This window comes from Musca autumnalis, unplaced genomic scaffold (genome assembly GCF_047663935.1).
Source record: "Musca autumnalis isolate F117 unplaced genomic scaffold, ASM4766393v1 scaffold_4, whole genome shotgun sequence".
NCBI classification, from domain to species: domain Eukaryota; kingdom Metazoa; phylum Arthropoda; class Insecta; order Diptera; family Muscidae; genus Musca; species Musca autumnalis.
Genome location: NW_027411977.1, coordinates 94,577,157 through 94,595,583, shown reverse-complemented (window position 1 = coordinate 94,595,583; position 18,427 = coordinate 94,577,157). Strand labels below are relative to the sequence as shown.

The following is an 18,427-nucleotide window of genomic DNA, read 5'->3' as shown; positions in this document are numbered from 1 at the left end:
AACATGCCGCCGATATTTCACTTATTCAGGTGAATAAACATTGGGAAACCTTCCTAAAAAAGCTCTTTTTATCTATCATAAAGCTTCTCGTTTACAAGCCACTAAGGCTGACTTCCGTATTGTCAATTGCTTTACAAATGACAAATATTATACAATGTTTTCTGTTTCTTATCGCCGATGTACTTAACAACTACGAAGCTACGTGTTTCTTATAGTCAAAAACAGGTATTTTTGACGCAGGTAAAAGCAAACAAGTATCACTTTGTTTTCTGATGCATTCGCATGTGATTTTGAAATTTTGTAATTAAACAAAAAAATATATAATTAAAATGGATGATTCGCGAAGGTAATGCTTAGTTTACATTTACGAAATCCACTCGATTTCAACTGTCAAATCCATAGGTTAAACGTCAAATGAAATCCAGATGAGATTTCATTTGACGTTTGAGCTATGAAATTGACAGTTGAAATCGAGTGGATTTCGTAAATGTAAACTTAGCATAAGTATATATAAGCTATAAATAATAGCAATTATGTAAAAAAATGTTCAAACGAAATTTGTGCGGCCGCGTTCTTCATGTTTGTTTTCCCTAATAACATCTATCAGCTGTTCCACATCGTCAATGTAAACAATGTTCACAGTTGCATTGTTGCGTACAATGCATAAGTGTGCAACTGAAATATTTTAACTAAGTTTACAAAACACAAAGCAATTGACCATACGGAAGTCAGCCTAACTGAGTGCATAATATCGGTTAGCAGCGAAATCAAAACTATTTTTATTACCACCTTTATTGAATAAACTGAAGAACAACAGTCTTTCTTATGATCACCAAAACAAAAAATTAAGTTTAATTACTGAAACTTTAAGAAAAATAAAAAAAACATTTTAATTAGCAATTTTTTCAAATGAGATTTTCATTAAATTAACTGCAGCTTCTGCCTTCTGAAAATTGGGACAATTCCTAATTTTTGCCTCCATCATAAATGATGTTGTTATTATTTTTAGACTATGTATTTTATATGACTTATAATTTCTAACTATTTATTGAGGAAAATTTGTTCGGTTTTGGGTTTTCTTAGTGGAAACGATGCGGTGAATGCGATGCGAATGATTTTGATAGAAATATTGTTTTTTTTTTTTGCATTTTGGATTTGGACTTGTAATTTTCTTTTCTTTATTCTTCTTTTAAGATTTATTGCATATCTTGATCTATTCTAGAGTATTTGACTTTCTTTTTAAACCAAAAGTTAAGTTTTATCTTTTTAATCCATTTATGGATTTTGTTCCAAACAGAATTGTTTTTTGTTGTGTTTGTTGTTGTTGTATTTAAACCGTTATTTTTAATAATATTCGAATTATTAATATAACTCCAGTCGTCATCGTCGTCTGCATTGTTGTCGCCGACGCCTTTTATGTGTTTTATCATCATCATCCTCTGCTTGGCCAGAAGGTGATCTCTGTTTTATACGGCCGCCACAGGCCCGGGCGGAGTTGAAATGCTCGTCGTCATTGTTTTGCTAAGATTCCTGTAAGAGCAAAATTATGTTTATTTTCAAATTTTGAAGGAAGGGGAAGTGGTGTGGGATATGTGGTGTGATACAAGTGAAGGTGGCAAGCGAATTTACAAGTGACATGTTTAATGGACACACAGAGTCAGATATACAGAGAGAGAGTGGGGGGGAGAATAGTGTGTGTGTTGTATGATTGGGGGCAGTACAAAAATACACAATATATAGTTGTCTTAGATTTAAAAGATAACATTGGTTGTGATTGAGTGGTCGTGGTTGTGGTGGCTTTGGTCAGGATGATAGTTGTGACTAGGTATGGATAAGGTCGTGTCCTCTGTTGGAGATGACCCCCATGGCATTGTAGACTAAGAGCATCTTCTAACGCTAAAACAAAAATTCGAGAGAGAAGGAGAAAGAGTTAGACGAAAAACAAAATAATAATGTATGATTGTAAAAAAAGTTTCAAAACTAACCGCATGTTTCTTCATTACGAACGAAAACCAATGCGATTGGACTTCAGCTTAATGCCAATTTTCGATAGATCACAAATATCTCCTAATAATTTTTGTATTACGGAAACAAAATTTTGGTTACAGCATAACAGAAAAAGAAAATGTTGCATCGTTTTCTTTTAGTATTGTTTACCTTTTGGTAATTTGGGGAAACCTGTTGAAAATCGGCTTATCCAATTTATAAATTGAAACTTTCATTTATTTTTCGAAGTAAAGACGGTTTGAAATTTGTATTTTTTCAATTAGTGGCTTCAATAATGCAATAGTAATTCCAATTTGTCTATTTGAACTGAAGGAAAATAGGCATTTCTTTGGTGTTGGCAGCGAAAGAAACGTTTCGTTCGGAATGAAGAAACGGGCTATGGGTCTGATTTATTGGGTTTCTTAGCAACAACAAAACTCGTCCCAGTATTTTAAAGTCACTTTTGATTTGTTGACGTTCTTTATTCAGAGTCTGAGTACTTTTTCCAGGAATATAAAAATCGATTTCGACTAATCAATATTTACACCTAAGTTTTATAAAACTGTAACTGATGGGCAGAAATAAACACCCCTTCAGCAAATCTTGAAATTTTATTGTGAAAATTGTTTTTTTTAACAAGTCTTTCAAAGTCATTATATTTTAATTCCCTGCTTTTATAATCTTCTATATCGAAATCAATTCATCGTTGTCAGGACTATAATGTATAAGTAATTCTAAAGGCCTCGGTACATTAGTAGCATGGCTTTCTTGCATAAGTTATTTCTGGTAAAATACTAAACGGCAAAGGGCAACCTAGTTCGAATTTGGCTCGATGGTTCTTTATTCTTTTGCCAAAGCTGACTTAAGCAAGAAAGCCCAGCCACTTAAGGCCTAGAGACGCGGCAACTCTACGCTGCTGAATGTGTGCTGAAACACGATTTTCGTATGCTCTGACTTTTGACTTAAAGCCGGAAGAACATGCAACTTAATGAATTAAGCCAGAAACGAGGCCTTTATGTATCGAGGCCATAAAGCTTCTATTAAAAATAATATACAGTGAGCGTTAAAATAAACTTTACACCTCTCAAAAATTGTTTAATTGCATTATTACACCGCTATAGGGATTTTATACATATAAAGTATAAATGCAACTTTTGAAAGTATTTGGTGGTGAATGAAAATACAGAAAATATTAGGCCACTCCAAAGTTTCATTAGGGAATACATAAAGAATACCAAAATAACCCCAATGTCATACCGGATTAACCCGGAACCACACAACATCAGCGTTCCGGCCAGCGGCTGCCAGCTCCGTGTACATGTGTTTGTATTTGTTTCGTTTTTCTGTGTTGGCAGCAGCCTATCCCGGAATGCCTGCTCCAGATTCTTTTGGTCCGTGCCGGGACAGAGGAAAACCCAGGACCAATATATTTGTGCTCGGTTTGTCACATCCGCATTTTCACCCATATACAATCTTCGTTGGGATGCAATAGATGTCAGGAGTGGGTGCATGTTAGAGGTTGCTCTGGACTTGTCCACGCGAGGGACTATGTTGCTGCATGCTGCGCGAACACAGCCCCCGGTGAGTCGTCGTCAGACTACAAAACTATTAGCAAGCTTTTGGAAGGTCATAATCGTCTGGTCTTGGGGACTTTAATGCGCATCATGAGATGCATATGTCGTGGCGTGTAATGTGGGTACCTGCCATGCGGCCTACCCCACAGTGCTCTTAACACCGGGGACCGCGGCAACGGACAACACAACACAAAGAATGGACGAAGCCACCCTCACGGATGACCGGCACGACATACACACCACGAACCAACGCCGCACCACTCAACTTCTCCAAACCACCTCCTCCTCCCACACCATCACACCTAACTGCAGAGATGAATATGTGGAGGAATTACCTCCACTAAGTCTTGTCCTTCTCCTAGCAAACACTTCTCGTGCAAACCTACTTAAATAACTAAAAGTGCGCCTGTCTTCAAGTGCCCTACTGAAATCCCACCCCGCCCCTCCATACGTGATACCCATATTGACTAAATCTCTAATGTCATCATATTACCGGCATTCCGTCAATATATGCCGCCAGTCTTCGGTCATCCCACACCCACATAAATCTGTCCCGGACAGGCCTCTTGCATATAAAAATGCATTTAGAGAGCCATGCCCCGTCAGTAAGAATCCCAGACTCATGCTAAGGCCGAAGTCTGGGCTGTCCAGTACGAACGTTGCGTCACGAATAAATTCGTACGCTCCTGAAGGATTGCACTGCGCCTCCTAACATCCCCATCCACCAGATCAGAAGGCACGAGCCAATCATCCTCAGACAGTTGCAAACCACGCTTCAGCTTGTACAGAACAGTCTTACATCTCCCTTCCAGGTCAAAGGGCAGGGCGCCAAGTAGCACCAGCATTGCGTCCGTGGACACAGTGCGACACACTGGCAGACATGCTGACATGACCACTCGTTGACACGACAGGAGCTTTCTACGCCCAACAACAGATTCTTCTGCGGCACGCCATTCAGGCGCCCCATATGTTGCACAGGCAACAAAGAGTCCACTATATATGGTGCGCAGGAAACTTCTGCTCAAACCACAGTCGGTCCGCAAGACCCTTCTAACCATACCAGCTACAGCAGTTAATTTGTTCTTCAAGCGATCCAGCACATCATGGGATGTGGCATTGAGCAGATTGATAGCTCTTCGTTTTGCTCGGTCAATAAGGACGCCTCTATCAGAATTAGAGGAGAGTGTCACAGTTCGCCAGACATAACCATTGTGTCACCTGGTCTGACAAATCACGTTACCTGGCAACCCGTCATTTCTCTTGCATCAGACCATCTCCCAATAATTGTCTCCATTAGCATACCATCCGATTTCATCACCTCTGAATGCCGCACATTCGTCAATCATAAGAAAGCGGATTGACCGGGTTTCAGAGAGCTAACCAATCGCCGCTTCAGAGGACTGCCCAATACTTCTGATGTTCGGGTAGCGGAAAGGATGTTCCGAGACACCATCACAGCTGCAGCCGCTCGCCATATACCTGCTGGTCGAATACCCGAAGTAAGACCAAACTTCCCAGCCGAGGCGACGGGTTTAGCAAATGAGCGTGATGAGCTTCGTCGAGCCAACCCCAATGATCCCAGAGTCAGAGAGCGGACACTGGAAGTTAACGAGCTGGTCGGCGATCATAAGGGGAACAATTGGTTAAATCATCTGAAGGGTTGCAACATTGGAGACTGAATAAGTGAATTGTTGGCAACGATTAAGTCATTCTCGGACCCTTGAAATAAGGAAGATAGGACCTCAGTCAAGTTTGTCGACGTTATGCTGACTGAAGTGGTGCAAGATATTTCGGTATTAGCAAATGAGCGTGATGAGCTTCGTCGAGCCAACCCCAATGATCCCAGAGTCAGAGAGCGGACACTGGAAGTTAACGGGCTGATCGGCGATCATAAGGGGAACAATTGGTTAAAACATCTGAAGAGTTGCAACATGGGAGACGGAATAAGTGAATTGTTGGCAACGGTTAATTCACTCTCGAATCCTGAAAATAAGGAAGATAGGACCTCAGTCAAGTTTGGTGACGTTATGCTGACTGAAGTGATGCGCAAGATATTTCAATATCGCCCGAGCACCCCGGGAGTGACAGGGCGAAGAGAAGAGTACTACGTCGCATCAGATCTTTTCCTGCCGAGGATGAACTACCACAGTTTGCAATAGATGATGTTGCGAATGTCACCAGGAACGCTAAATCATCCAAAGCGTTGGGCTCTGATGGAATCTCCATGGTAATGCTGAAACAGCTGGATGAGCCGGGAGTGGAGTATCTCACTAAGGTTTTCAACCTGTCGCTAGCCACTCTAAATGTTCCCGAAGTCTGGAAAATGGCAGGATGGTCCCGCTACTGAAAACAGGCAAGGCTGCCATAAAAAGTGAATCGTACAGGTCAATTTTGCTTTTGTCGCCTGTAGCATCAGCATGGATTCCGCAAACAGCATAGGGCGACAACAGACCTGCACGGCATCTCCACACATATTTGTCGAGGACTCAACCAGAGACCGGGGTGATATCTCCGGAACTGTTTAGCCTCTACCTCTCCTGTATTCCGCCCACTGAAGACGGCATTGAGATCGTAACTTATGCCAATGATTGTACGATCTTGGCGTTAGGTGCCTACCCTGATGACATCTGTGAGAGACTGAACTCCTATTTAACCGATCTTACCACCGTTTTCCATTCTGTTCACCACATGGACGGTGCAGTATAGAAGAGAGTTGAATGTCGTGGTCGATGTTCGCAGAATTCCGACCATAAACTGCCCCAAAATTCTAAGGGTCACACACGACACTTCGTTCACGTTTATCGCGATAGGTCGGTCTGTGGTAAGCTATGCGGCGCCAGTTTGGTCCTCGAATTTATGTGATACGCATTGGAATAAGATTCAAGCTTGTCAGAATGCCGCCCTGAGAACAACATTGAGATCGTAACGTATGCGGATGATTGTACGATCTTCGCGTTAGGTGCCTACCCTGATGACATCTGTGAGAGACTGAACTCCTATTTAACCGTCCTACCACCGTTTTCCACTCTGTTCACCACATGGACGGCGCAGTATAGAAGAGAGTTGAATGTCGTGGTCGATGTTCTCAGAATTCCGACCAGAAACTGCCCCAAAATTCTAAGGATCACACTCGACACTTCGTTCACGTTTATCGCGATAGGTCGGTCTGTGGTAAGCTATGCGGCGCAAGTTTGGTCCTCGAATTTATGTGATACGCATTAGAATAAGATTCAAGCTTGTCAGAATGCCGCCCTGAGAACAGCAACAGGGTGCCTCCTCAAGACTTCAGTGGACCATCTACATGAGGAGGCAAAGATTCTACCAGTAAAGCAACACAATGAGATGCTGTCGTTGCAGTACTTGCACGGATGTTACCGTGAGAGCCATCCCAATCACCATCTGGTGGGTGGGCCCGACACATTTAGGCAAATCAAGGAGAATATCCCCGATAAAGAGGAAGAGGTCCAACGATACAGGAGGGACCCCCTAGATCAACAAGCATATCAAGCAGGCTTAAACAACATTCATACGGACGCAGTTGTTAAGGCCATAAGCAAATATAGTGTTAATAAGATAGGAAAGAACCTCTCCGAAGAGTTTTGTACCAAAAGAGGTTTCATGCAAGGAGAAAGCCTTTCGTGTGATATTTTCAACATCCTGATTGAAAGGGTTATACGAGAGGCAACCGTCAAAGGAAGTGGCACAATCTACACCAATAGCCACATGTTACTTGCTTATGCTGATGATATAGACATCATGGGATGATCAGTAAAACAAGTAACCGATACCTTTATGAAATTCGAAGGAGAATCTGCTAAAGTGGGTCTGGCGGTAAACGGCGAGAAGACCAAGCTGATGGTGTCGACGCGAAATGCGTCCATTGAGCTCGGACCAGCTGTTGAATTTGGTTCCCATAATTTTGAGGTAGTAAAAGACTTCGTATACCTCGGCACCGCCGTAAACACAACAAACGACATCTGTTGTGAAATAAAAAGAAGAATTTGTAATTAATTTCTTGTTGGAAATCGAGCTGAATGATCAATAATGCATCTGAACGAACCCACACACCCACCACTATGTGACATGACATGTTTCGCCTTTGCTAATGAAGGCTCCTCAGACATATCGGATGTGGGACGGCTTCGCTATCATCTAACTATCTATCATTATGGTCTCTAGACTTCAAATCAATTGAGTACTCGCAGAAAAAAAATCTACAGAAAGTTAAATTTAGGTCTATTTTATGCCAAAATCACATGAAAGCGGTACCACGGGTCCAATGGGGGAAATATCACCGGATTACACCAAAACACTCGTTGATTTAATGTTTGCAGGCTCCAAGATGATGAAAACAAGTTCAAAAGCCGAAAAATGCCTTTATTTTGTTAAAGAAATAAGAAATTTTCTACGTTCTAAAAAGTGGCGCGTAAAATTTTAGGTTATTTCGGTAGTCTTCATTTATTCCCTAATGAAACTTTGTAAGGGTCTACTGTTTTTTGGATTTAAAGATTTTAATTCATTACTAAATACTTAAAAAAGGTATATTTATTTTTTATATGAATAATATCAATTTGTCGGTGTAATAATGCAACTCAAAAATTTTTTGAGAGGTGTAAAGTTAATTTTGACGCTCACTGTATGTACATATTCGAAACGTCGAAAATTCGATTTTTATTTCCGACAGTATGTTCCTAAATGGCATGTCTCGAAAACACGCGGAACCAAGAAATAGTTAAACAGATTCTGTTGATATTTACTTTTCGCTTTGGTTTATTTTTTCCTATAAGAAAATTCTCAGATTCTGGAACTTGTAATATTTTTTTTTTTTTATTATTTTAGAAAATTTGGGCAGTTGTGATTTCTATAACTAATGAAACAAATGAAATAGATTTGGACTTAAATGCCGCTTCCATTAGAGCTTTCTGTCGGGTTAACCACCTTTATGAGGATTAATTTTGACGTGTACGCAATGGAATTGACATTTGAAACCCATTGGGTTTATTAAATCCGGTTATGTGCAAATACACTATTAAGCTAATATATTGTTCTCCAACTTGAGGTTAATTAGACAATGAGGACTTAATTGCAGATGATGAATGATGGTCAGAATTATTTATGAATCATGGCCAGAATTATTATTTATCGAATCATGAAGAAGTATGATTTGTTTGGGTATTGTGACAATTGTGTGTATGGTAAAATATAATAAAATTATAAAAATTAACACATGTTCAGATTCTGAGGACTTGATTCAGTATAGAAAAAAATATTTGAAAATCATTTAAAAACATAGCAAAAAGAATTATCGTTATAAAGCAGTGCTCTTAAATTCTGGTCGAATGGTTATATGGGGTTATCCAAAACGCTAATCCAAAAAGGTTCTTAAATTCAAAATAGTGCTACATCGATATTATATAGTATTTTATTGAATATTAGCAGATCCCGGTCCGCGTTGCTGGTCCGTCGTAATGAGTGTGAATGATAACTTTCTATGGATTTTATGCTTGACAATTAAAAAAAAAGGTATTTTCTACCTCACTTCTTCGGACACTTGTCCAGCCGAGGAGGATTTTAAATTTATCTGTAACCTTTCTTTTTCTTTGTCGATTTTTTTGTCCATTGATGCAGTTTAAGATTTATGATCGTCCATGTGCCCTGTCTTTAGCCTAAAGCGATCTAATTATAAAAGTTAAAAAATTGCTATGTCGACTTCTACCGCTTATTGAGACTTATATATTTTTGTTCATTAGGTTCAGTAGTTTTAAAAAAATAATGTATTGAAAAGGGTGGGCGTGGTCATTAGTTTTCAAGATATAACGTTTTTAAAAATGTGGGAGTGGTCCGGTATTCTGACTCCAAACATGTACCTAGGGTACACACAACCCCATTGTCTCCCAAAATTTATGCTGAAACCGATATAATCATAAGTTTGGCTTATACATATAGCGTTTAAAAGAAAGGCGAGGGGAAGGTACCTCACCTCCTCCGAAATTCATAAAATATACATAGCAACGTTTTTGCGGAAATCGGTTCAGTAGTATTGGAGATATAACATATTAAAAAAAATCAGGCGTGGTGGGGTCTTTAGGCCCCAAAGAAGTCCCTAGATTGTCGATTAATTCATAAATTAATTCATAATTTAAACCGATACGTTCGTTGTTTTTGCTAATATAGCGTTTTTAAAAATATCGCATAGGGGCGATATCCCGCCCCCTCTGGAATTTAGTAAAATATGTAGTCAGTTGTTTTTGTAAAAAAAATTAAATTGAAAATTGAAGAGAGTGGGCGTGGCAATTTTCTCTCCATAAAAAGCTAAGTTGGGTTATGACGGCATTTTAAATATGGCAAAGGGAAGTACCCCGCCACTTCGAAAGTCAGGAAAATATGCATCATATTTTCACCGGCGGCCATCCCTGTATATTCCCTGGAAATTTTAGGAAAATCGGTTTAGTAGTTTTGTAGATTTAACATATTTTAAAAAGTGGGCGCGGTCAAGTATTTGAGTCTTAAATAAGTAGGTAAGATCGGAAACACAACCACAATTGTCTCCCAAATTAATTTCCAAACCGATACTTTCGTAATTAATGTAAATATAGCATTTTTAAAGAAATAGGGTATAGGGGAAATATGTAGCCTATTATCACCGGGGGCCATCCCTGTACATTCCCCGACAATTTCAGAAAAATCGGTTCAATCGTTTTTTAGAAACGATAAAAATTGAAAACTGGAAAAGTGGGCGTGGTCTTTGCTTAAATCCCCACGTCGGGTTATGGCAAAGATTTCACAAAAAAAATTATCCAAATCGGTACAGCCGTTCCCAACTGATACCATTACCAACGAACTACATTTGATTTTTATTTATAACGATTGGCCGGCCAGTAAAAGTGAAGTGTGTCTGTATATCAGAAAAATTAGCTAGATAGCTGTAAACGTAGTTGATTTACTTATGGCTACAACAGATCTGATATGAAGAGAAATCAAAATTTCACCAGGCGGCAATACCCGAAACCAGATGAATCATCTTTGCGCTCTCTTTTCAGACTACAGAAACAAAAGAGGCGCTAACGAAATCAATATCAAATTGAAATGCCCACGAATAAACTCCAGACACCCAAGGCGAAAACAATTACGCCTACAACAACTCTAAAACAATACAACCAGGGACATATGCGAAAAGTTGCGAAAAAAACATAGAAAAAATCTGGATGTAAGACGACACTTGTAAACTTATTTCTAAAAGAGGTGAACTAAAGATGTAGTTGAACAACGACAATAACACAAGACAGCAGTATCAACAAAATGCTGAAGACTTCCGCACATTTTTTCTCAAAAAAAAAAAAAAACAACAAAAATTATTAATGTGTTTTTTCCCGTTAAAAAGAGAAGGGGAACATGCACTTTGACGACAAACACATTAAGAACCGAACTAAGAAAAGATCTCCAATACTCTCTGTTTGCTGCTGTATTTTCCCAATCTGGGATATGTAACTTTCTGATGTCTCGTTTCACTTGTTCTCTCCAACGAAGCTTTGGCCTTCCAGATATGCGTGAACATCCAGGCGGCCCATATCATCATCACTCATTCTTATGACATGGCCAGCCATCGTTCTCGTTCAACTATATTGATGTCTTTGTATACTTGATAAAGCTCGTTGTTCATACGACATCGATATTCGCCGTCAACGCAGATTGGCCCGTAGATCTTTCGAAGAATTTTTCCCTCGAACACACCAAGTACTGCCTTATCTGCTTGTGCTTTTGTTTGACGATATATGGCTTTATTCTTAAACTGATTACTTAGCCCAAAGTAGCATCTGTTGGCCAACACTATTCTTCTTCGCATTTTACAGCTGATGTTGTGTTTATGGCGGTACCGAGGTAGACGAAGTCATTAACTACTTCAAAATTTTAGGTACAATATTCACAGATGGTGCGAGATCTGTGGACGTATTACGCGTCGATGCCATCAACTTGGTTTTATCGCCGTTTACTGCCAGACCGACTTTAGCAGATTCGCTTTCGCAAGTAACTTATGGCTGTTTGTGTATGACTTTTCCAGCATGATGTTGAAGAGTCACACGACAGGCCGTCTCCTTGTCTGAAACCTCTTTTGGTAATAAACTCTTCGGAGAGGTTCTTTACTATTTTAACCGAGGACCGAGTATCAGTTAATGTCATCTTACAAAGCCGTATGACCTTTGAGGGGATACCAAATTCACACAAGGCTTGGAATACCTTTGAACATAGGGGGCTGTCGAATCGACAAAAAGGTGGAAGGTGTCGATCTGCATCTATTGGGTCTTCTCCAGGATTTTCCGCAGGGTAAATGTCTGGTCAATGGTGTATTTGCCCGGTCTAAAGTCGCACTGATAGGGTCCAATTTTTTCATTGACCATAGGCTTTAGTCGCTAACACAATATGTCAGATACTATCTTATATTCAATAGGGAGCAGACTTATGCCCCTGTAATTGGAGCACACAACCTTATTTCCCTTCTTGTGGACTGGACATAGGATGCTCTAGTTCCAATCTTCGGATACGCGTTCTTCCTGCCAGATGGTGCAAACTAGCTGATGCATACACCTTATCAGCGTGTTGACTTCAGTTAACAGCTCGGTTGGTAGGCCATCGGCTCCTGCTGCTTTATTATTCTTCAGCCGGTTTATTGGTGTCTTTACCTCATCTTGACCGGGCGGACTTCATTCTGGCTGCTGTACATCTCGATTTTTTCACACTCCCGCTTTTCCATTTTCTTTCCCTCTCTCCTTTTCTCTAGTCCGGTACGCGTTGCTATTGATTGTAGAGTAGCCCTATATGCCGCATTTTTCTCTTCGGTAGCAGCACCACACTCCTGGTCATACCATGGTTCCTCGGTGGAGGTCTCTGGTATCCAAGTATGGATTTTGCGGCTGTTTGCATGGAGTGGGCAATATTTTGCCCGATGTGCTGATATGTTATCGGGACGAGGAGTGTTTTCATTAAGCAATTGGGCCAGTTGAGTGGAATATGCTGTGGGTATATGTTATGATTGCAGCTTACCGATGTCCAACTTCCGTGTTGTGTCTGTTCGTGCTTTATTTGCAACGTTGAGACGGGTACGTACTTTGGCTGCAACAAGGTTGTGGTCCGAGTCTATGTTTGCTCCTCGGAACGGTCGTACATCCAACACGCTCGATCTATCACAACGTGATCAATTTGATTTATTGTTCTTTGATATGGAGAAAGCCAGATGTCCTTATGAATATCGAGATGCTTAAATCTGCTACTGCTAACTACCATGTGTTTTGCCGCTGCGAAGTCTATCAGCATCATTCCATTGTCAGATGTTTCACTATGGAGACTGAATTTCCCGACTGTTGGGCCAAAGATATTCGTCTTTCCCATGGACAGGACAACGTAGGGATAGGTAATGGAAAGCAATAATCGATTCGAATGCGATTTTTCGGATTGGCGATTATTTCAATTGTCTTAAAAATCGACTTTCGACTTTTTCATAACCGCAGAAAATCGATTATTATCGAATATTCGTCGATTTTGGAGTTTTCTTTTGAAACTGCAAAACCGCGAAAACTGTAAAACCGCCAAGTCAACAATCTATCGGCAAACTCGAAAATCGACCACAAGATAATCGATTATGCGTTTTACCCTCTAGCCAAAATCTACTATGATTTTTAGACTTTTGACTGCAAAAACTCGATTAAACGATTAATCGAAAGTCGACTTACCTAGCCCTAGGACAACGGTCATATGTTTCTTCTAGGTGGTCGTAGAATATATCTTTGGTCTGTTCGCAGGTAAGGCTAATGTTGGAGAATTTTACTTTTAGCAGTATTGTAGCAAGTCTTGTGGTTGATTTTCGAGTTTGCCGATAGATTGTTGACTTGGCGGTTTCACAGTTTTGGCGGTTTTACTGTTTCAAAAGAAAACTCGAAAATCGACGAAATGAAAAAATGAAAAAGTAAAAAAAACGAGTTTTAACACAATTGAAATAATCGGCACACCGAAAAATTGCATTTTTAATTTTAGACCAAAATCGAAAACTCGAAAAATCGATTATTGCTTTCCATTACCTATCTCTAGTATGTGCTCATTTTGTCAACATTAGTGGTCAGATTTGAAAAAATTACAACAGAAGAAAAAAATTAAAACGCCTTTGCTCATGTTGATACCATACCGTGTTGATTTTGATCTTTTCCCTCTGTGTAATTGATAGGCGTAGTAGTTCGAGTGCAGAAAATATTCGGAGAGATAGGTGTGCTGATCGACAAAATCATCAAACACCGAGAACTTCTCTATGCAGGATTTCTAGGGCAATTTTGTTCAATTGAAAATAGCAGCCACCAGATTTAAAACTGAGATCAAGGAAACGCCTGGTTTCTCTTCCGTCACTTCACTGAGAGGAATGAGATTCCTTTTGTTAGGTTTAAGCTGATCCCAAACATGTGCAATATACTCTGGGAAAAAACTCATCAGAATATGATACATGGATATGAGGGCGTAAAAAAGTCGTCACCCTAATAAATAGTGGTCACATGGTGGTACACGCAGGACAAAAAGACAAAAAAAGCTTCGATATGGTAAACAAGTTAAGGCGAGATTGAAAATCATTATATTAGCAGTTGGGAAAGCAATGCAACAAGTAAAGAGTTGTGGAATGCAATCTTTAGTTCGGCTTATAGGTCAAATATTCCGTATAGGGTCGCCAAAGCAAATATTTATACCATTAAGTTCTCATTGTTAGCATGGAAGAAATAAAGAAGTCAAACTGTTTCATTTAAACTCAGCAAAAAGAACAAGTAAGAACGGCGTTATGTTCGGCCGGGCCGAACTTTTTATACCCTCAACCACGAACTGAATTGAAGTAAATATGAAAAGTTAAGTCTAATTCCTCGGAGGAGAATAATATGTTAACCGACGATAATCACTTTATACTGTTCTGCCCACCGTGAGTATGGTTCTATGGGGCCTATATGAAGACCTATACCCACAAATTTCTGGTGGAAAGTGCCACCAACGCAGACTAAACACACAATTACAACCATTTCGTTGGGATATTGAGGCCACAACCTTCAAAATACTGAAAATCGGGAGGTGCCGTTCTATCAGGGCTATATGAAGATCTGGACATATACCGAACAACTTCAGGTTGATAGTTTTATACCACCAACGAAGACTTAATACCGAATTTCAGTCGAAAATCGGGAGGTACCGTTCTATGAGGGATATATGAAGTCGTGGACCTGCACCGATAAATTTCTGGCGAGAAAGTTTTATACCACCAACGAAGACTATAGAAATATTAAGGCCAAAATACCGAAAATCGGGAAGTACCGAAAAATTTCATACGGAAAGTTTTATACCCCCAACGAATACTAAATACCAAATTTCAGCTATTTCGGTGGAGGTACTGTTCTATGGAGCTATACGAAGACATGGACCTATACCAGATGGAAAGTTTAATACCCCCAACGAAGGCCAAATATCAAATTTAACTATTTCGGTGCGATATTGAGGCTGCAAACTTCAAAATACCGAAAACCGGAGGGTACGGTTCTATGGGAGCAAATGGAAAGTTGCATACCCCCAACCAAGACCAAGGGGGCTAAAACCTGCAAAATACCGATATCCGGAAGGTACCGTTCTATGGGGGCTATATCAAAACGTGGACCGATATAGCCCATTTTCAATAAAAAACATCCTAGCAATAATAGAAACTTCTATATATGTATGTATAGTTATTTTAGTTTTTGTTTAATAATCTTTTTAAGTTAGGATGTCAATTTTCAATCGCCAACTTAAAACTCGTTTTTCTCGTTTTTTAAGATGTGTCATTCTTTGAGTAAATGAGCGATATGTAAAAAAATATAAAAAAATTATCACTATGGGAAGCGTACTTAAAGTCCTGGATCTGAACAGGTGGGAAGATTTGCTGAGTAAATTCTAAATATTACCGAAAATGTATACAATCAGGGGAAAAAGAAAACTTTGATATGCAACATCACTATCTGTCCAACTCATCCCTTCATAGGACCAAAAACAAACTCAAAATAGCCTAACATTTATTTCTTGGAAAATTGGATAACCCCATTTTAAATGTTAACCATTACAACGAATGTGTCACACACACACAACAACATAAATCATGAAATTATAAAGTCCAACAACATCAACAAAACAAAACTTTTGTTCACTTACCCTTGTACCGAATTTGATGTCGATATAATACCATTCTCCAAAGAATCTCTTGAAAAATCATCGGCCATCTGGACTTTTAATTGATGACCAAATGAATTCATATCGGAATTCGGTGTTATTACCGAACCGGGTGTTTGAACACGATATTGGCCGGGGGTGGTCACTGAACCGGGCTGTGATATTGAATTTGTCATGCCAGGACCACCGTTGGGTAAAATACCATCCACAATACAACTTTCGCCCGTCGTTGAATCGTGCATATTTATAACTTGACTGCCAGCCACATTGTCCGCCAATGCGGCACCATCACTGTCGTCCACACCCTCGTCATCGATGTCCATATCTTCGGCATTCTTATCCAACGGTGCCGTCTCCTCGTCTTCATTGTAGATTTTGAAATAGGCATATGTCAAATAAATCACAGATATTATAAAGGAGGGTATTGGAATCGCCATTGAGTAGATTAGATTCAGCGTATTCTGCCAGTAATCCAATTCGCTGATGACCACACTAGGATCCACCTTGGAATAGTAACAGGGGAATTTGACACCCAGTCTGGTGTAGCGCTTAAACCATATGGTACAATTGAGCACGGGCGGATAACCGCATCCCTTAACATTGGGATAGAGATGGGCGCCAACAAAAAAATATTTACTATCATTGCTACTCATAAGGCCCCTGTTCAGCTCTGAGATTTCCTCAAAGACATCATAGCCATCGGCATTGATCAGCGTATTGTCCGGATCCTGGCCGGAATCTTCTATAAGGAAACCATTTGAACCATCGTCATCACCGAAATTTAAATGTTCCATAACCATGCCACCGCCCCCTCCCTCGTCATCCATGGCAGCTGCCATGGGATCGTGAGGACCCAAATCGTATTCGTAATCACGTATGGCTCTTGTGTAGCGATCGGTACGCTTTTTGGGCGGAATTACCCTCTCAGCCTCCTTCAGATTGATGTGGTATTCGGTGAAATTGAATTCATCCGTGTAGTTGTATAAGTTCAGGCGATAGTTCACCATAATCTGGGTACACGCGAATATTTCTCGTGTACAACCCTCACGGCATGACGACCAACTGCAGTTGCGTGCCCCGAAACGGTGTATTGTCGATGAAGTTTCGCACAGGGCGGGTACTTCGTCGAATTGCATGAATATCGTGGTGAAGGCTGGCTCTATGACGAAGGGCACCAAAAAGAGGAAAGCAAACATGCTAAAGGTACCAAGCAATATGAAAAAGGCAGTCGTATAAAAGAGCAATTTCTCGCGCAGGGTGCGAATTTCTATTTCATCACCCATGATTTGTTAGCTATTTCTTAGTTACGCTATTAGTTGTAATATTAATTATTAATTAAAGGTCTTAAACTATTTTCTTTTTAATATTATTCCCTTAAATATTATTTGTTGAAAAAATGCGTTTTGTTGTTGTTGTTTTAGTTTAATAAATAGTAAGCGTGTTAATTTATGCCTTTAAGTTTGTTTCAATCTTAGTTTAGCTTAGTTAGTGAGCGCGTTTAACAAGAGATTATCTTTTTTTTATTTTGAGGCGTTAGGTTTCGTTCTTTGTTGCTGTTTTTCTGTTGTTTGTTTTTTTTTCTTTGCTTGCGGGAGGTTAGAGAAAAGAGATAGTTGTAGTTGAAGAGCAAAATCTGAAGAGTTAAATAAGCGGCATTGGAGGTTTAAGTTAGTTGTATGTGTTTTGTTGTTATTGTTGTTGTTTGTTTGAATTTATGTGTTAACTTATTAGCTAGAAATGATTTTTAGTGCAATTTTTATATCACAGGGTGTTTTTTTTTGGTTTTTGTTTTAGTTAATTTCTTTTGGGTATTCTTTTTTTGTTTTTTTCTTTGTTTTCTTAAATCTTTATAACTTTTAGCACACTTTATTCCAATATCGTTTATATCGTTCTGATCATAGCTGTCCTTTTGAAACTCCTTGGAATTTATTCGGGTTTTCTATATGTTGTTGTTTGTCAAAGAATAAACTTTAGTTTTGTTGTCATTTTGCTCAGAAAACATGTTAAGCGTGTTGTTATCTCTTTCCAACATTTGTTCTCATTTGATTTGTTGTAATTGCTTAATTGTTGTTTGGTGTGATGTATCGATCTATGGTCCTTCTTCGTGCAGCTTAATTGTCATTTCTCTCTTACGATTCATCTTCGATGGTATATCTGTAAAGAGGGTAAAGATTTGATTTAGTTTATTATATTATATTTATTAGAACAAAAATAAATGTAAAACAAGTAAGAACGGCACCACGAGTTGTACTGAGGTAAAACCGAACAATTAGCTTCCTTTCGTTTAAGTAGGAGACTAAATACCAAATTCCAGCAATTTCGGTAAAAATGAAGGCGTGGAACTATACCTACAAATTGCAGATGGAAAGTTTTGCATCCCCTACGGAGCAGTTATGTATCATCAGTTTATGACTACCAAGAACCATTTAGTTGGACGAACATAAATTATTTATCTCAAATCGGTTATATAAATGAGGTGCCACCGAATTTTAACATCAATGCCAAAGTAGCGATATGAATTCAAAAGCTATATCTGGGCCCTATTCTACGAAACAACTTATCAACTATTCATTTTGAACTTAGCAATATTTTTGAAAATTTTCACATTTCTGTGTTCCACAGAACCGTTATTTTTGGATTTTAGCATGTTTTTT

General features: G+C 39.3%; 1 protein-coding gene across 9 annotated transcripts in view; it reads right to left on the bottom strand.

Moving 5' to 3' along the window:
* Window positions 1-819: 819 nt before the first annotated feature.
* Window positions 820-18,427, bottom strand: part of tipE (temperature-induced paralytic E) — a 55,714-nt gene continuing 38,106 nt past the window's right edge. For 8 of the 9 annotated variants that reach the window (XM_073980058.1, XM_073980059.1, XM_073980056.1 and 5 more), the window contains 2 exons: window positions 15,756-17,927; window positions 1,133-1,530 (listed from right to left, as the gene is read on the bottom strand). In XM_073980058.1, coding sequence (XP_073836159.1) covers window positions 1,467-1,530; window positions 15,756-17,056 — 1,365 coding nt within the window. In that variant the 5' untranslated portion in view covers window positions 17,057-17,927 and the 3' untranslated portion in view covers window positions 1,133-1,466. Of the gene's footprint in view, window positions 1,531-15,755; window positions 17,928-18,427 lie in introns of all 9 variants that reach the window. The other variant, XM_073980055.1, reaches the window with a different exon arrangement.